The sequence below is a fragment of the Mytilus galloprovincialis genome, chromosome 6, assembly GCF_965363235.1.
Source record: "Mytilus galloprovincialis chromosome 6, xbMytGall1.hap1.1, whole genome shotgun sequence".
Classification (NCBI taxonomy): domain Eukaryota; kingdom Metazoa; phylum Mollusca; class Bivalvia; order Mytilida; family Mytilidae; genus Mytilus; species Mytilus galloprovincialis.
Genome location: NC_134843.1, coordinates 41428803 through 41449864, shown reverse-complemented (window position 1 = coordinate 41449864; position 21062 = coordinate 41428803). Strand labels below are relative to the sequence as shown.

Here is a 21062-nt window from a genome sequence, read left to right as displayed (position 1 = left end):
TGCAGAGACAATCTAATGATAAGAGCATTAAAAATTAACTGATAAGTGTTGAAATTTGACATTCAATGGAATGATTTTTGTTAAAACCATCCGATTAGGAATGATCATTTACCAGAAAATCGATAGTTGTCATTGGGATGCTTCAAGGTAATGCGCCAAAGTTTTTATACTAAGTTTGCAATCATTTATTTTTTTTAAATCATAATACAATGTCATTTAAAAAGATCAGGCAATATTAATACCAGGATACAAAACTGTAATGAATTGTACACTTTTAAAAAGTATGAATTAGATGTCCTTGGGAGATTATTGTTTCAATTATATTTTAACTCTCGTCATCTGTGGTAAAAAAAAAAAGTCATTAGTTTTTAATCTTTGTTTTGTCATGAAGTTCAGTTTAATGAATCCGATTTCCACACTTTAAGCATGGGTTATCAAGTTTATCAAGATTTGTTTATATTCAACTCTCTACACTGAACTTGTTAGTTTGTGTATTATTATAATATCTTCCGTGACGAGCTTAAATGACCAAAATGAACCTTACGACGAAAACCAAATAATAACTGATAGTTACTTTAATTATAAACGTTAAATTTTACCAAAATGATTAGTACTAACTCATACAGTCTGCTACACTACTTTCATTATTTATAATGTTTCTGAGCGTATTTAAAATAAATGCATACTTTCTTAAATTAGCGTATTCGATAGCTTATACAATAGACGATTAATGATATCTGATATACTTAATTTATGGAACATTATTTGTTGTGTCATGAATCACATGGATGTAGGACCATTTACGATGTTAGTCCTTGCATAAGTAATTAAGTAATGAATTCTGTGGCACACTTCTCAATCAGATCACCATACATGTAGATGCACTGTACATGATTTAAATTGTATGTAGGTATTACTTACGGTAAAAATGGATGCTAGTTGTAAAACAAAGGAGTTTTAAAACAACAGAAAATCATGACAGACAAGAAAGATAGTGGATATTCATGGATGATTTTGATCGGTACGTTATTATAACTGTATACTAGAACACACCCGCGAAATCGCAGGCATTCAGTGCGTAATTTAAAGTATGTGAAGTGTTGTTGGAAGAATTTTGTAACATACAGAATGACTGGAGAATTTCAGCAAAAGTATCATGTCATAGGTCATTGTGGACAGGAAAATGTTTTTTCCCAAAGTTCCCAATTTTTGGTTTTCTATCAATTTCAATATGAACATTCATTTAGTATGTTATGAACATTTAAGTAAGGAGCCTGTTATTCAGTAATTGTCGTTTGTTTATGTGTTAAATATTTGTTTTTCGTTCATTTTTTGTACATAAATAAGGCCGCTAGTTTTCTAGTTTGCATTGTTTTACATTGTCATTTCGGAGCCTTTTGAAGCTGAGTATGTGGTATGGGCTTTGCTCTTTGTTGAAGGCCGTACGGTGACCTATAGTTGTTAATTTCTGTGTAATTTTGGTCTCTTGTGGAGAGTTGTCTCAACATGGCAATCCTACCACATCTTCTTTTTTTTTGTAATCAATGAATTTTATAAAAGATTTAATGACTGGAGAATTTCAGAAAGGGTATCAAAACTTCACATGAATAATTTTAGCGCTTATCTGTATATTATAGACATTCATTACTATATAAATAAAGCGTATTTACTTTTAATTATAAGTTTACTAATCGATCCATGGTGATCATTGATATAGTATACAGACCCTCTCTATTTAATAAACTATGTGACCGCCGTGGATAGTAAACTTAAAAATGATAGCAGATAAAATTCTGAAAATACACTTTATTCGTAGTATGAAATTATGTATGTTCAAAGTATACAGAAAAACGCAAACCGGAAGTCCAATCTGACTTAAAATTTCGTCCAATGACGGGACAATATCCGGATACCTTTTTTCTCGTGTTTCTCCTAAAACAACTCAATCTGAATAATCATATGAATGGATGACAAATGTGACTATGCACTGTACCTATAGGACACAGAGGCGTGTTGATTAATTTATTCTGGAAAGAAGAGAAGCGACACACAAAATGAGGTCTTCTCGTTTAATAGTATAGATAAGTGTATCTAATTGAACAGCGGTACACTACTGTTGCCTTTATAGATATATACTTATGAAATATATATATAAAGATATGTGGTATGATTATCAATGATACACAATCCAACAAAAGACAATCTACTCAAAATTCAGATATATAACTCGCTAACTTGTTTCTTGTAAGCAGTATATAACTCATATATATTTATATTGTTATTTAATTGATATATAATTGTTATCGTTTATCAGCGAAAGATTTGTGGCAATTAAACCAAACAAAGATAAGATAGTACAGAAACTCATAAGTAAAAGTAAAATCACATAAATACTGAACCCCAAGGCAAATTCCAAACGGAAAGTTCTTAATCAAATTGCAAAATCAACTGCTAAAACACATCAAATGAATGGACAAAAACAGTTACAAGGTATCATTTTAATGACAGCAAAAAAGACACAATTAATATTTGATTCCAAATTTATCACTCCAAAACATCTTTAGAAAGTCTTACTGCATTTAGACAATTTGAGGCAATGGCACTTTTCCCGTCTTATAAAATAAATGAAAGACAAGACGATATTGATAGACAAAACTACTTCTCAACGTACAGTCTTCATAAAGTTTATGACATTTAGAGATACACAGCTATAACAGACGACAAACAACTACAAATAGCACACTATTGGGCTCCTTTCTTGTGATAGACACAAGCATATTCAATGTAGCTGGTTAGATAATGGCAACAGTAGTATACCGCTCTTCAAACGTCATAATTCGATTGAGAGAAAAAACAAATCCGTATAACACACTTAAATTGAGAGGAACACATCGACTAGAAGACGAAAACAACGGATACACAGAAACACGGAAGTGCAACAAAAGCAAACGCCATCATAAATGGAAAGGTACTATTCAAATAACAACTGCCGTGACTTTAAACAGGACGTCGACATTTTAGGAAAGACATGTGGGTTGTACCTGGTAATAAGGCGAACTAACCCTCCCGCTTATATGGAAATGTTAACAAATATCGCCAAACAAGTCTGTGAACAAGTCTGTTCCTATCCTGGATGTGTCGTATCATAAAACAATCATAGAACAAATTGTAAAACACGGTTAGAAAGGGCTAGGCATACAAGATCCACACTAAGCGGGAAAATGATTACTTGAGAGTCAAAGACACAGATCATAGATCAATGAGCATTCATATAAACAAACGCTAGTTCAGACTTGTCCCAATGTTAACAGTCTAATGATACAGCAGATGAACTATTAAATAAAGGCAACAGTAGTATACCGCTGTTCAAAACTCATAAATCTATGGACAAAAAGCAAAATCGGGGTAACAAACTAAAACCGAGGGAAACACATCAAATATAAGAGTAGAACAACGACACAACACCAAAATGTAACACACACACACACACACACACACAGAAACGGACTAAGCACTAGACCAAATCCTATAAGAACAACAAATATAACATCAAAAACAAATACATGAATTTGGGATATCTAGACATCTCGGTCACGGAAGCCTCTAATAAGTTTGAAAAGTAATTGAAAATCTTGTAAGAATGGAAAGGGTAAATAGATGTTTAATATCCAGTGGCAGATATAATGCACATCACAGTTATGTACCACATAAGTCTTGAATATTCGTAGACCATTCCTTGTTTTATTCTTGAATAAGTGTGTGAGTATTCCAAACTAGCTTGTTACATTTTTGAACAAATAAAGTAGTTATTGATTGTGACTGAAATACAATTTTAAATGCACAACACGAAGAATGTCTTCTTTTGTCATTTTTAATACCTTAATTGTTTTCACGTTTATCTTTAACATTACATTGTAAGTGGTTGCACTTTTGGCCTTTTTTTTACTGTAGTATTTTTCTATTTCTGTCATAGTTTCGAAACATTTATTTTGTTAACATAAATATTGCTTTTAAACCTCAGATTTGGTCACACTAAGTTTGCTTCAAGCAAGTGTAAAAATGTTGGCGTTAATCTATTGTTTGAAAATATCTATTGTTTTTGCATACATCATTACATGTATTATATTTAATTGAAATGATTGAAGACTATATATGGATTCAATTATGATTTAAGCAATTTTTGCAACAGACTAAATAATGAAAATGGTTTTGAACTGAATCCAGTGTACTTACAATACTTTCAATAACAGCAATCAATGTTTGAAATGTCTTTATCTTTGTCAAAGCAGGGTTATAATCAGATCATGTGGATCGTACCTAAACATTGATGACGTGTTACCATATAAGACTATTATGACCGTTTTTTTTGCAGATGTTCGCTGATTTCAAGAAGTTTGAAGCCCTATTTCAAATTTCTTAGATGCAATGAAATACTATATTATATAAATACTGGTCCCTGTAAGACTACTGTCTTATACACATTTAGAAGATATATTTGATTGATTAAATTTGGTTTTTGATTGTCGAATTTATGTGACCCAGATTGTTGCTTTATAATAACATTAGTTTACACTACAAATGAATACGCATGCAATGCAAAAAACACAACGTTGCGAGCACATACGTCATCAACATTATAACATCTGAATACTATTAAGTCATCCAAATTATATGCTTTTCTTCGAATTTTGATTGATAGTCGCCTTATTAATTATTTACCTTGCCCCACTTTTCATTATTCTCATATTAAAGTGGCAAATATTTTTATTGCAGGATCGAGTATTAATTATTTCATCTCAGTCGGCGTAATGAAGCTGTTCGGAATGCTTTATTCAGAGCTACTAGAAACATATGACAGCGCAGCAGGAAGAACTGCATTCATAAACAGTCTACAGATATTCATTATGGCAGCTGTCAGTAAGTTAATGTAGAATTGTTCAAAACAAAAACAAAAAAACACACACACACATACACACGCATACGTTGAAAGTTGAAAAAAAATTATGTAAATTCTTAGATAATCAATCAGTAAATAGTGTATATTTATTCATATGACAACATGATAAGTTTATAGTACCTTGTCAGTGCATCTTCAATTATTTATATTGTTTTCACGACGGGGGTCTCAACATGTGTTTTTTGGTACAGATGTGCAGAGCTCTGGGATTTAAAAACGTCCCCCATTCAGATATTGTGGTCTTGAGAAATCCTGACCCGTAAAAATATTTCATGGCAAAATCATAACCCATTCACATATTCCTCAGTTATCAGATATTATTTTTTTAACATCTTGACTTGATTTCAAAATAAAATTGATAAACTAGATGTGTCAAAAAAAGACCCATTCCAGCGGCACATCTGTTCATAACTTCATATAGGTAGTGATACCCCTCCCTCTCCCGTGGTTTTCACCTTGGATTGACATTGACTTACTCGACTAACGAAATCATAGATCTATTTTCAATTACATTGAAAGCATTTCTTCTCGTACACATAATATTCTCAAGACCGTTTCAATATAAGATTTTACATTTTCATAACTTTTTTTTTCTGTTCCAGGTCCACTGGCCGGACTTCTGAGTACGACGTATTCGTTCAGAGTCGTCACTTTTACTGGTAGTATTATTGTTGGTTTAGGGATAACCATCAGTGGTTTTACAACAAATCCTGATATGTTATACCTTACATACGGTATAATTGCAGGTATATGAAATGATATAATGGTTGAGGTGGACAGCATATCATATGATTAAAGATCTAGAAAGAATTGGATAGAATTTCCAATTAATTTATGATGTTTGTTATGTGCTGTCCCACTGATCCATACTAAATATAGTCTATAATTTGTACACACATACATTTGTACAAGCAGAAACATATTGAAATGCAGCTTTAAACAATACAGATTCTTCCAGCAGGAATATCAAATGCTCCGGAAGGCCGGGTATTTGTATGTGGGTTCAAAGTCATCGCCTCAATTATTCAATTTCAGCTTTCAAAATAAAGACATGGAGACAAGTAATGAATATATTGAACAGAATATTTCAAATAGAATGAAATTCATAACAGTGTAGCTATGGCCATTCATTGACTGGGGAAAATTAGGTGAACGTTCGTCTGTAATGCCCACTGCTCACGACGTACTTATCATAGAAATTTAAACTGTGAGGTCACCAAAGGTTCTAAACGCCTAAATAAAATAATTAAAAATACTAATCAGGAATAACCTTTGTAATTTGAAAATAAATAAAAATGGCCTTCAACACGGAGTCTTGGCTCACACCGAACAGCAAGCTATAAAGGTTGAATACTTAAAATTCTTTACTTGATTTTTTGTTATGGTTTGACCATCAGTTTTCCTAATATGATATCGCACGTTCTTTCAGATTATTTTTTTTTACTTAATTGGCTTTAAAAGTTACAATGCATGATGTCGTCTGTTTATGTAGTTCATATGTGTTTATCGTTTCTCGTTGGTTTTCCCGTTTGAATGGTTTTATACGAGTAGTTTTGGGGCCCTCTATAACTTGCTGTTCGGTGTGAGCCAAGGCTCCGTGTTGCAGGTCGTACCTTGACCTATAATGGTTTACTTTTATGAATTATTACTTGGGAGAAGAGTTGTCTCATTGGCACTCATACCACATCTTCCTATATCTATCTATATCTATACATTTTTTTTTCAACAAAAGAATACATCACAAGAATATAAGTTTTGTAAGAAACGTGAGAAATTGTGTTGGACTTGAAGATAAGGCAAAGTGACAAATATCTGAAAGAATGAATCGTTTTATGGTATTAAACAAAGAAATCAAATGATTTTTTAATTATCCAGAACTCTTCACAAACAAAACCCACATGTATACGCATTGAATAAATAGTAGGCCATTCTTAAATGATCACACCGTAGTTGTGCTCTTAATCAATGAGATATTTTGTGAATTAACCCCATCAACTTAATAGTTTTTTTTACAATGGATAAACCGATTTTTTTATTATTATTAAATAATATCATCTCTGAACATTATTATTCTTATAAATGACACGGTTGTATGTGATGATTATAATAAATATTTAAAACAAATTCCTTTCAAGCTTTGTAAAAAGAAAGTTTCATTTTATGTATCGGAATGTGTAACAAGTGAATATTTCAATCCCCACTGGAAGGCCTCTGACAGACTGGGTGGAGCATAAAATCATAGCCGTTGACAAACAAGTTACAACCTACAAACGTTTTACTGTCGACCACACTGTTATGCAATTAGTTCTATATGCAGCCGACGTCAAATACCGGAGCAACACGTAACATTAATTCATTCTAATAGATGACAAAACAAATTATCCTTTTGTTTCAGTGAAATTATTAATGTCATGCCCTTCATCCCGAAAAGATTAGCTAAAATGTACAATTTGTTTATCTTGAGCTTTCTCGTCCATTAGCAAGATCGTTCCTTTAACGTAAGGTTAAACGTATCCGTATAACCATAAAGGTAAACAAAAAAATAGAATGAAAATGGGGAATATGTCAAAGAGACAACAACCTGACCAGAGTGCAGAAGACAGCAGAAGGTCACCAATGGGTCTTCAACGAAGCGAGAATAATCCCGCATTCGGGGTGGTTCTTTGCTGGCCTCTAAATAAATACGTGTATCCGATCGTACAAGCGATATTCAATACATGACATATTTTTGAATAATGTCGCGATCTGTTTTAGAAAGAACTTTGAACGAATCCATCGGTAACCTTTTATCAGGATTGATTTATGTTCCTACCAAATACATTCTTATAACCTCAGTATCATTCAAAGCTATTGGCCTTGTCCACGGTTCAAGCATCATTCTGTGTTGATATTTTGTTTATTCAATTCATTTCATTTTCATTTGCTTCATATATTTTTCGCAGGTTGTGAAATTAGCTAAACGAAGTCTGTCAAGACATATATAATTAATGGATGTAGCCTCGGAGTCCCATGTGATATGCTAATATACGAAAACTATCTTCATTAAAGACATGTATCGCTCCTATTTGAAAATGTAAAGAACATTTAAAGAGTATATTGACTTTGATAATATAATACAATAAGCAATGCACTTTACCGCTATATGTGACTAAAAATATAATAAGCAGTAGCGTAGCTTGCATGTATGCGCAGATGCTCAAGCATCCATATCAATTTGACAAAAAAAAATTCTTTAATAATTATATAATGACAGTTGACAGCATATACACATGATGGTATCCGAATGTATATGAGAAAATGAGAATAGCTTCCAATCATTTCCGAAGCCGTATGCGTTGTTTTTCCCTTGTGTAAACAAGATGGATAAAAAAATCTGAAACATCATATCCTAATATCGTTTTCCTCATTTGATTGGGGACTTTCCATTTTGAATTTTCCTTGGAGTTCAGTATTTTTGTGATTTTACTTTTTTCTTTGGCACGAAAGACGACGACTCTATTTGTAATGAAGTGTTTTTATTCCAGGACTCACGAATACCCTTTTCCATCTAGGTACAAATATTAATGTTGTTTTCAATAAAAGATCAGAGATCAAATGTCCCGCGCATCCAAGATACATTTTTATGTACAAGAGTGCAAAAACTAAACAAAGCATGCGCACTTTTTCTTTTTTTTTTTAAATTTACATCACGAGAAAAAAGCTTCCAAACAAATACAATGAGATTTGTATTTATAATTTATATTTCCAAGGGGCATATATTGGTTAAAAATATTTGATCAGGATTTATACTCACATGTGTGAAAGACATTGCTGCATGATGATATAAGTTTCACAAAAATTTAGCAAGAATTGTACAAATGACAGCGCTAACAAGACTGGACGGATGGACGACCGGTATTTCCATATCCTCTCGCAGCAATGAGTTAAGACAAGTAATCAAAAACCTCTTTGGGAGGCTCAAATTCCAGGAAAGGAGGGAGTGTCACTTCGGTTCCTATATTCCGAAGTTCCATATACAGAAGTGCCGCTGTATTAAATAGGTTTGTTTTTGAGATGTCAAATATAAGATTTGGTGTGAAACTTTTACATTTATAAATATTTCTGAATTTAATGATGGTAGTATTGTTCTGTTGGAAATATAATGTATACTGGTGGGTATTTTGAAATTAAACGATCTAACCAGTGTCGGATTCTAGGGGAATACACTGACATGCATACAGGAAAAATTTAATTTTCTTCATCAAAAAGTCCCAAAAATTTTTCGCCTCGTTCCGCTCGGCGACAGTTTGCATCCACATCGTTCCAACCCTGGCTACGCCACTGATAAGAATGCCTTTTAATTGTACATGTAATAGATTGGGAGTTTGCCACTATCCATGTCTTGTCGGAAGATTAATTGTATTAAGCAGTGGCGGATCCAGGGGGGGTTCCGGGGGTGCGCACCCCCCCCTTTATTTTTGCCGATCAATGCATTTGTATCGGGACATATGTTTTGCACCCCCCCCCCTTGCCCTGGGTGCCCTTGGTTAGCACCCCCCTCTTTCGAAAATTCCTGCATCCGCCCCTGCTAAGCAGACCGATTTATCTCATGAATAATAAAAAAAAGATGTACATGTGATTGTCAATAAAAAAAATCTCCACAAGAGACCAAATGATATAGAAATTAACAACTATAGGTCACACATGACCATCAATTCAGTTTAGCATACCAGACAAATTGTATGTTACTTAAAAGCTTGCAGAAGTTTCACTGTCAAACAGAAATGAAACTCAAATATCAAGATGATTATTTTAATTATTAGAGTTTGCTTATTTTCCAGGGATTGGTTTTGGATTTGTTTACTCGCCATCAGTGACAATTGTCAATTATTATTTCCACAAAAAGAAAGCTTTGGCAAACGGTATAGTTGGAGCTGCAAGTGGTGTCTCTACAATAGTTCTTCCTGTTTTGTACAGAACTGTATTTGATGTATACGGGTTACATGGAGGTTTAATTGTTCTTGGTGGTTTTTGTCTAAATCTTTGTGTTGGCAGTGTTATATTCAAGCAGCCTGAATTATTTTCAAAAGTAAAAAACACAATTGTGCATAATTCTAAAAACTTTACAACGTCAGACGGTATTTTAGGTAAAACAACGAGTTGTTTCTTTGACTCCATTAAAATTTTCAAATCAATACTTAAAAGTCGAACATTTATATTCTATGCATTTGCCTTTTCATTTGCGATTCTGGGATATGTTGGGAATTTTGTGATTATTCCACCACATTTACGATCACGAGGTGTTGAAAATTCAAACATTGTTAAAATATTAACAACTTCCGGTGTTGGTGAGCTGACTGGTAGAATTCTTGTTGGTTTGATAATAGACAAGAAATACGTAAAACCGGAAATTCTTTTCACCGGAAGTATGATTATCAGTGGCATATTTTGTATTGTTTTTCCGTTTTTTGATGCCGTTTGGATGAACTATTTCTACTGTATATATTTCGGATTAGTCCCGGGATCAGTTGTAACGTTGATTCCATTAATGATAATATCAGCAACAAATTTACAAGTTCTGACACCTGCCTTTGCGCTGTCACTTTTATTAAACGACACATTTTGCCTACTTGGATTTCCTTTGAGTGGTAAGTGTAATATATGTAGCTTAAAATGTGCCTTTAAATCGTAAGTATGTTGCTCTAAGAGAAAGATTTGCAATAGATTATATTCAATAAATATAACAATTTCATAAATATTATTGATTTATTGAATGAATTCTTTTCTTCGTCCTACAATAGGACTAACAATGTGTCAACGGTCATGAAGTCTATGATAAATGGGATATGTTCTGGATAAATATATATTCTTACATTTATACCAGTGGATTATCGGATATTTCTAATCGAGATAGTTTAATTATCAATTTTATAATTTATAATTAAACAACGAGATTGGATAAATCCGATAATCCACGAGTAACTATGTAAGAATCTGTTTCTCTAATGATTAGAATAAATTTTCATGTTTTGTTAAACGAAAATCCCCATCAAGTCTTTTCCACATTCCACGAAGTTGTCAATTTCATTAACACCTGTTAGCATATTTTGATTCCTTCAGTTTGCAGTTAAAGGTTATGACCCTCAAATTCATCCAATCGTCTTCTGAGATCACTGGCAACCCAAAGTTGATTAAATTTGTTTATACAATGGGTTCGGAAAGGGGTAAATTACCATATAATTAGAAAAATTAATTGTCCAAAAGGACTAGGCACGCTAACTGTTGACCGTGGTGCGATATATTTTTTACCAGGTCATGTTAAAAAGACTGAGCAAGAGCCTCGTTCGAGAAACTAGTCAATTTTCATATTACCGACTCTACCTCCGTAATACGTTATTTTTCGACAGGTAACCTAGTAATCTGTTGTAGGACATTCCTTAATATCAACTAATGCTAAACAGCGAAAACATCGGTGCAATTTGGAGGCTGTCAACTGTTTTTCGATGCTTTTAAAATCTACAGAATACATAAAAAATGGTTTGAACTTTTGCCATTTTTGTGTGGCAAAAAGTGTTGAAACCTTTGAATATGAATGAAGACAAACTTTAATAATCGGATCTCTACGTTTTGGGTGAATACAAATCAATTAGATGTAAATTATTCAGCTGTCCTAAAGTTCTACGTATTAGGTCCGTTGCACGTGGATTTATACTTGCGATTGACGTACATTTCGTACTTTTTAATTTTATCTCCGAATGTGTTTAAGTCTTGTTGTTTTGTATGAAAAAAAAATCCTGTTATAAGAAAATCTTATTTTTAAAACTGTCAAGAATCTCACGTTGTAGCAATATACATTTTGTCTTTTGCTAACATAATTTGTATCCGGTTACGGTTAAATATTTTTGATATAGATAACAAGAAGCGGCAACTGGCAATTCGCCGTTTCATAATCAGACATTTTTTGCATTGTTCTCAAAAACGTACACCAAATAGTTGTGATTGATTTAAACTGCCATAAACAATGGATGTGACGTTATTTTTTAAATTTTTGTACCAAGATTACCCATAGTTCTTTAAATTCTGTAAAACGAAATTATTTACGCTACTATTTTTCTCTTTATTTACAGGTTGGTTAGAAGACATGACAGGAACATGGGACGCGTCATTTTATTTTCTCGGAGGCTCACAAGTGATGGCTGCTGTATTTGCATATACTGGTTTCTCATACTACTCAAAATACCAAACTAAGGAATCACAAAATCCAACAGATGACGACAAAGAGAGCATTCCCATGATAAAATAATCGAATGCTATAGTCTAATATAATTTTCTCCTCGCCTTCTGACGCATAAACCCTCTTTCTGGAGAAAGCTCTTTTTTACAGAATGTTAAAATGCCAGAGCATTAATGATGAGTTAGTAAATAAAACCTTAATGATTGAAATATTTGTTTAACTTATAATCAAAATTAAGTTTTGAGAAAATTGCGGTGGTCGTAACCAAAGCTAAGCATTACTGTAAACCAGAGTTGTGTGTGTGTGTGTGTGTGTAATCATTAAAAGTGAGAAGAAAAACATAACTTAATGAAAATATTTACAACTGTCTAGTATATTTGTTATAGCTGTAATGGCAGCCATTATAATAAATTTTTAGTGGTCATAAAAGATGATAAGTTTGGCTGGTAAGATTCAACGAATTTATTCGCGTTGGCATCATAGATTGCAAAATGCGGAATTAAATTAAGTATTTCACCAGTTCTGCTCTATTTGAAATCACATTTGCTTTTCATCTTTGCCCAAATTACCCAAGATGCATCACAAACGTTACAAACGTACATATGATTCTGAATACTAAACCTCGACATTACGTATTGAATTCTTCTGAGAGAGCCTCAACCTTAATCTGCATGACACAATTTGCCAATGGACGATAAGCAACAAACAATAAATCTGATAGAGCCAAAACAATTTTGAGAGCTTGGTTTAGATATAGAAATATAGTTAGGCAGCAACCATTTGATTTTCTGGGGGGCTATGGTTTTTTTTCGACTTTAAAAACATACCCCCCCCCCCCAGAAAATCAAATGGTTGCTGCCTTAGTATGTTTGAAAAAAATTGGAATAACCAGCTGATGACAGATTTCAAGTTTAAAGACAATAAATAAGATATACATATAGAGAAGAGACCTAAATTCAAAACATTAGCCATTAGAAAAAGAAAAACAAATAAATAGTCAACAGAATTTAACGCACCAAAGAATAAATTATACTCTCTCAAAACTTGTAAGTGCTGTGAACTTTATTATGTACTCTTAAACATGTACCGAAAACCACCCTCTAATAAAAATGTCATTCGAATCATTCGTTTAACTTTTCAGTACACGTATAGTGTATCGTATAACACGTGTTTCATATTTACTGATATCAATCTTAATATTTTAAATTCTTCATTTACATATATATGTGGACCTTTAAGTACATTTCCAACTAATGACGACAAATTTGATTTTTAAAGAAAAATGTCTTATAAAATATATTCACACAGTATAGGTTCTACGGAAAATTGTTACAAATACTACGCGAGAACTCATTTTTTATATCAATAGGTCAAGGTCATGGCAAATGAAAATAGACTTGATACAAGACTGTATGCAGGCCCGTAGCCAGGAATTTCCAAGGGGGGGGGGGGGGGGGGGGCGGTTCGTTGGACTTATGAACTCGACTTTAACAGTCACAATTTGAACAAAACGTTGACTTTAACAGTGCTTATTTGATTTCAAGGGGGGTCGAAACCCCCGAAACCCCCCCCCCTTTTGGCTACGGGTATGATATGCATGACTAAAAATACATTGGTATTGGAAATAAAATGATCATGAAACAAACTTGAATATATGATAACTTAAAAAAGATCACAGTATCAAGCAAAAACGTTATACCCGACAACTTTCTAGGTATGTCCTAATAAATTTCCAATCACAGGCGCTTGGTGAATGAAAATTAACGCTCTCTTTTTTTCTATTGTTTGTGGCTTTTTTTAATTCAGTCTATCTATCTAATGTTATTTTAACTCTTTAATATTCAAACCTACTACCGCCTTTTTAATGCGTTCTTATGAAAAAGAAGATAATAAATGATTGCCAATGAGACAACTCTTTACAAGAGACCAAATGACACAAATATAGGTCACCGTACGGCCTTCGACAATGAGAAAAAACCCATACCACATAGTACGCTATATAACACAAAATGACAAATGTAAAACAATTCAAATTCTTGTTCTTATTCATGCGATATTTCAATGACAGTACTTAGTGTATATAAAAAAATTATGCTGCACCTCTATACTTATGTGACATTCGTGGAAAACTTGACTTAACGAAAAAAGTTAAATCACAAAAAAACTGAATTTTGAGGAAAATTCAAAACGGAAAATCCCTATTTAAATGGGAAAATCAAAAGGTTAAACACATCAAACGAATGGATAACAACTGTCATACGTATTCCTGAATTGGTACTTGGTATTAGTTAGAACCTTTATATTCATTTTATTGCAGATACTCGTTCATGTTGTTGCATGCTTGTAGTTTAAATTCATGTGCATATTTACATAGATACTTAGTCTATATCATATATACATAATAATATGTAAGACTATATATATGACTGTGTAATATGATTTATAGTACATTTGAAAAAAAAGTTTAGTAAGGAAACATTTAATCTGTTGATATTTTCTTGCTGCACCAGGTTGACTTTGGCCTATTTCTAAATGTTTTTTTCTTAATAAATCTGTTTACGTAAGATGTATTTAAATCTATATATAAATACAAGTGTCATAATTCGGGAAACCAAACGGATATAATAAGAGGGGAAATGTGACGACTTCATATTTTGTGTAGGATGATTACATATAATAACACGAAAAATGTCTTATCATGTGAGAATATGAATGTTATGTGAAAATGTAAGATTTTGACCAAAGGAACAAAATTAAAAATCAAAATATTAAGTTTTGTTTTTTTACAATTAAACGTTGATGAAAAATGAATAATTCGACAATATACATGTGTCCGGACTGGCTTTATAGGATAAAATGGTCCAATGAAACTACAATTGAGGATATCAACCAAATCTTAATGACCCGAAATATTCCTGGACTAGTTTTTGTGTCTATTCTAATGCTAACTGGTTTTCTTGGAAACGCTATTGTATTGTATATTTTCTTCACTAAATTCGCGCGATCGAATTATCGGACTTATGTGCTGTGTCTCGCGTTACTTGACGAGATCAGCAGCTGTTTCCTAATGCCATTTATAATTATTTACTTGCTGTATCCGAAACATTTTCCGGATAACATTCTGTGCAAATTCGGACATTTTGTTGGATATTATACGAGCACGGCATCTGCTTTTCTTCTCATCTTAATTGCGATTGACAGGTACAGGAAAATATGTCAACCAATGAAAAGACAGATTTCCAAACTCTTTGCCAAACGGAGCTGTATTATTATTAACATTGTAGCAGCAATTATATCAATTCAATCAATGTTCATATATGGAACGACAACTAGAAAGACTGGATTATTTAATGTCACCGAAACAATTTGTTTCATGGAAAAAGATCCGTTTCTTGCGACATATGGAAGAGTGTTCTATATTCAGCTTCAAATATGCTTAGCTTTTGTGATTGTTTTTATAACAGTTTTATATTTCAATATAATGCGAAAACTCCATACTCACAAAAAGAAATCAATGAAACGTTTACGGCTTTCTTCATCTTCCGGACCAAAAACTGTCAGAACAAGAAAAACGACATTAACATTTATTGTAATTACGTTAATTTTTGCTATTAGTTCCGAAATTCACCATGCGTTAGCCATGATATTACATTTTGTTGACAATTTAGAATGTCATATGAATAAAGCTGAAGGAACGGCGTTTTATATATTCCTTTGGGCAGTTTTTATAAACAATGTATCTAATCCATTCATATATGGGGTGTCTGATGACCGTTTTAGAAGCCATGTAAAAGAGATGCTGAAGAAGAACCAAGATTTTAAACCAAATAACAGAAAAGATTCAAAAAGCTCAGTGAGCGAGTGAAATTTTTAACAAAATTAATCGAGAACTATGTTGTTTATCGTGTATTTAAAGATATTTACTCAAAGTTGTGTTTATACCCGTATATTCGTATTGAATGCTGATAAAATATACGGCTTATTATAAGGGGAGGGTAATTAGAACATGGGGAAAAATACTAAAATATAATTTGACATACTGTTAAACTGATTCATAAGATATAAAACCATATCTGTAATTACAATATTTTAAATCTCTTTGTTGTCGTATTGTTAGTTGTAATAATGTTTGTTTAAACATTGTTTGATGTACATGTACATAATTTGTGCTATACAGAAGTGGAAACTAAGTTATTCTGTATATGGTTGATTGTTTGTTACTAACGTCCAGAGGTCAAGAACGTCATATATGTTCTGCTATCTTATAAAGAAATGAATTGTTATGGATCTATCATAATTATGCTATTCGCCAGTGGCTTGTCTCTTTCTTGTGAAGTGTAGTGTGCTATTGATTGTAAAAAAAAAACGCAATGAACGTCAAGTCAACTCCGAAACAGCGGTGACGTTGCTATGCTAAACTATCAGGTGATTGATAATTGACCATTTTTTTTTTTTGTAAACTTATTGTTTATAAAACGTTGAAATATTCGAAATATGTTTTAATACTTTTTACATTTATATTTTCGATTTGGCTTTTCAACAGTTTTGATTCAGGTCCAACTGATAAGTCTTACATGTGTCATTTCGGGGCCTTTTATAGCTGACAATGTGGTATGGCTTTGTTCATTGTTGAAGGCCGTACGGAGACCTATAGTTGTTAATTCCAAAGTCATTTGATCGCTTGTGGAGAGTTGTCTCATTGCTTTTTTATACTATGTAGATGCACGAATATAGTTCCTTTTAATTAGAGTGTATTTTTCCTTAATTGTTTTTTCTTTCCCTTCCTCACTCATTTCTTAGATTTGTTTGGGTGGAAATGAAAGAAGAGAGGTGAAATAAATTTTTGGATGTTGTATTTAAACTGATTTTGATATGGAATAAGTGATTAGGCCAAGTGCAAAAAGGTAATATTTACAGTTTTCGGAACATCTCTTGACTTGTGGTACGGATGTGTATTGGCTAAATTTGTAAAAGTTATTAGTTCAATCTTTCTGAATTTTGGATATATATTTGGACTAGGACTAAAAATTACACACACAAAAAATTTGACAAAATTGCATGGTGCAATTTTTTTAATGATGCAAAACGTTATAAAGAACTGATAGAGGAATTAATTGTGGTCTGTGGCCATCATACGCGTACGGTCGGACCGTATGAGTATACTCGTACGGTCCAGTACGAGCTGACCATATTGAATCATATGGGTTAAATTTCAACAAACATTTATCAAAATCTTTATTTTTAGTTTTACAAATTGTTATTTTAATAAGTAGATGGATGAATTAATAAGTAGATGGATGAAGTGAACAAGCGAACAATTGAAATTCAATCTTTGTTTTTGATTGTATATCTGAATCCTATTTTGGTACTATCGCCAAAGGTGACACTTGATACCACAAGTAACGCCATAATATTTATTTACATTTACATGTTTGCAGTTCATGCATGTTTCTAAGAATTTGCTTTTTTTTTTTAAAGTTGCTAAATTTTCTAAACCAATTGTCCTCCCACAATATGTTTACTTCCGATAACTTCAATTTCAGTAAGCATAATTCAATTAATGTATTACTGATCGACATGCTAAATATTTATAAGAGATTAACAGATTTGATTAGAGTGACTTTTTTAAATGGTTAAAATGTAAAGTTTTTATTTCAATTACAATCGAACCTTTTTATATGTAATAGTTATACACCGAGGGAAAGGTGTGTCTGGATAAGAAACCCCGTCGGCCGGAGGCCAGAGGTGTTTCTTATTCAGACACGCCGTATCCCGAGGTGTATAACTAACTTACACCCCTTTCTAAAATCTATATTGTTAACATTGATTATTAAATGAAAAAAAAAAACCGATAGCATATATTTTATTGACAATATCAAACCATGATTTATAAGATTTTTTTTATTACATGAAACCCCACTAGTAACCTTTTTTTTGGTTATCTTCGTTCAAACTTTGACAAGCGAGTATATTTTACCAATGTCAAGGTTGTTTTGCATATTCCAATTAAATTCTTAGGTCAATATGCAGTGTCGGATCCAGAGGGGGCGTAGAGGGCGTATGCCCCTCCCCTTTTTGCCTGGACTTTTTTTTTGTAAAAAATATTAATCAGACTAAGACTTCGTGAAATTTGCCATTTCCCGTGTATTTTGTTTTTATGCGACATTTCTTAACGTATAACGATAATTATTGCTCGTATTTACTGTAATATATTATTATTTATGTCAACGTCATGTGATTCGCTACGGCGGTGTTAACCAGTGCGTCGAAAAAAAACCGTCATTCAGTCATTTTGAAATTCAGATTACAGTAACACTTGCTTATGATGAAGGTGACAAGCATGACACCTTCAAAGCAACAAAGGATTGAGCAAGAACGTACTGACTTCTATTTCATAATTCCACCAAACAGAAAGTAATACTCTATTACACTCTCGTGAAAGTTCCATAGCAATATTATGTATCTACGAAAACATGTTTAATCCCAAAGGCCCCAGCCTATAAATGAAATAGCTGAATAATGATCCCCAGTCAGTAAGCTCTAGATGAATTTTATGTCTTTTAAAAGTATGGACTATTTGATTTGAGGGGGCAATGATCTGAAATGTTTGAGAGAAAAAATCTTACCCTGATTTTTGTCTTAATCAAAAATTCTGGTCGTATATATCTGGATTGAAAACATTAATTTTGTCCACTTATTTGCTATTAGAAACAAAAATTTCAAACATAATTATTTAGCATAAAATGAACATGATGAATAATAAACGGGTATTATTTTTTGTTGCCGGGGTTTGCATGTAAATTCCATATCTGACCAGAATATTTGTTTCGCCGAACTGATATATTGAATACTTTTTTCAAGGCCCGATTGCAACCTGCCTGCTTGGTGTGGCCATTATGTCTCCATTTGTCAACCGTCATCCTTAAAGTCGTTGTCCTTTCAGACTCATTCGTAGACTTAGGTTAATTTGGAACTCTCACTTCCCTTGTTGGCTGAAACATTTCAACCAAACATTTGGACAAAAATTGTTTGTTTGTTTCTTATCTCGTGTCGGTCTATTGTAAATTTCATCGATAGCCCGGCGTCTATCTTGTTTACAACAAATAATTGTGAAGTTTAAAAAAATTTACTAAATAAACAAACGAGAAATTTCCATGTCCATTTTTTACTGCCAACTCCAACATCAATTTTCGATAGCTTTCGATCTATCCAATATTTTTATAATGGGAGAATACACTTTACAGCAACTATAAAATATGCATGCACAACTTCAGGAACCGTGTAAAAAGTTCATATCATATTGGATATAACATTAGACAAATTCAAGATATCATTGATTTTGCAGAAAAATTCAACATAGAGGGAGCTCTTCTTTTCTTAGATTTCTCCAAAGCTTTTGATTCTTTAGAGTGGGATTTCATGTTTTTAGCTTTAAAAAAATTTGGATTCAAAAGTTCAATGTTGAAATGGATCAAAGTTCTATATACTGATATTAAAAGCTCAGTTATAAACAATTGTTGGATTTCAAAACCTATAAGCATTTTTCGTGGGATTAGGCAAGGGTGCCCATGCAGTGCGATAATTTTTGTAATTGCTGTTGAAATTTTAGCATGTAGGATCAGACAAGATCATGACCTCAAAGGCTTTGAAATTAAACTTGATGGCAAAACTCACACATTAAAAATTAGTCAACTAGCAGATGATACCACTCTTTTTCTTAGAACAAAACAAGACATTTCAAAAGCACTTAATATGATTGAAACATTTGGAACATTGTCAGGTTTGAAATTAAACAGAACTAAAACTGAGGGTGTTTGGCTTGGGAAGCAAAAAAACTGCAAAGATAAACATGAATATATTAACTGGACAAATATACCTGTAAAAAGCCTAGGTATATATTTTGGTCATAATAAAAAAAGAGTGTCAAAGATTAAATGCTGAAAAACTTTTAGAAAAATCAGCAAAAATTATTCTTAATTGGAAAAAGAGAAACTTAACCATGATAGGAAGGATAACAGTTACTAAATCATTAATTATTCCTAATATTACATTTTTAGCATCTGTCTCAACCATAGATAAAGAGTATTTAAACCAGTTTAAAAAAATGATATATGAATTTTTATGGAATAACAAAACAGAAAAAGTTAAACGCTCCGTACTAAGTTACGACAAATTAAATGGGGGATTAAAAATGATTAATTTAGAGAAATACATAGAAACAATAAAAATAGGTTGGATTAAAAGATTAAATGCAGAGCAATTCTTAAACTGGACAGTAATACCAAAATTTTATTTAAACAAATTTGGAAACAATCTTCTTATATTGCAAATGAATCTGGATAGTATAAATTCAATACCAGATATAAAAAAGATACCAGAGTTTTATCTTGATATAATCAAAGTTTGGATCAAGAACAAAAATAATAATAATAAATACCCAAAAATCTACAGACTAATCCGCCAACAAGTTATTTGGGGAAATCAGTGGATAAAATTTCAAGAAAAAACATTATTATTCCAAAACTGGATAGATAGCAACATAATATACATAAATGATATCATAGATGAATCTGGAAATATAAAAGAAAGATTTATTAGACAAAAGCTTAATAAAAAGACAAACTGGATTTCTGAATTTTTAAAATTAAAAAAAGCTATACCAAAAGAATGGGTTAATATATTAGCTGAAAAATGTTCAAGAACAACTAATGTACTAACAGATAATGTTGTGTATATTTATGACAAAGATAACTTTAAACAAAATATAAATAAATTAGAAACAAGTAAAATTTACAAAATACTATTAGAACAAGATAAAGAAATACCAATTGGCTTTTACAAATGGAAGAGACTACTAAATTTTGAAAACATAGAGAATAAAGCTCAAAACAT

At 32.2% G+C, this 21062-nt stretch overlaps 2 protein-coding genes across 2 annotated transcripts; both read left to right on the top strand.

Moving 5' to 3' along the window:
• Positions 1-905: 905 nt before the first annotated feature.
• Positions 906-12379, top strand: LOC143079591 (monocarboxylate transporter 12-like). The gene is made up of 5 exons (XM_076255009.1): positions 906-1021; positions 4774-4917; positions 5560-5703; positions 9778-10584; positions 12064-12379. Exons 1-5 carry the CDS (start codon positions 976-978, stop codon positions 12237-12239), a joined length of 1317 nt encoding a protein of 438 aa, XP_076111124.1. The 5' UTR covers positions 906-975; the 3' UTR covers positions 12240-12379.
• A 2373-nt stretch (positions 12380-14752) lies between these two features.
• On the top strand, positions 14753-16268 carry LOC143079597 (kappa-type opioid receptor-like). The gene has a single exon (XM_076255015.1). It carries the CDS (start codon positions 14977-14979, stop codon positions 16033-16035), a length of 1059 nt encoding a protein of 352 aa, XP_076111130.1. The 5' UTR covers positions 14753-14976; the 3' UTR covers positions 16036-16268.
• Positions 16269-21062: the final 4794 nt, after the last annotated feature.

Excerpts from the sequence above, each read along its gene's own strand:
- LOC143079597 (XM_076255015.1), top strand. The coding sequence starts at position 14,977 with ATGAATAATTCGACAATATACATGTGTCCGGACTGGCTTTATAGGATA.
- LOC143079591 (XM_076255009.1), top strand. The coding sequence starts at position 976 with ATGACAGACAAGAAAGATAGTGGATATTCATGGATGATTTTGATCG. Across the intron at positions 1,022-4,773 it reads TTCATGGATGATTTTGATCG|GATCGAGTATTAATTATTTC; the intron begins GTACGTTATTAT and ends TTTTTATTGCAG. Across the intron at positions 4,918-5,559 it reads ATTCATTATGGCAGCTGTCA|GTCCACTGGCCGGACTTCTG; the intron begins GTAAGTTAATGT and ends TTTCTGTTCCAG.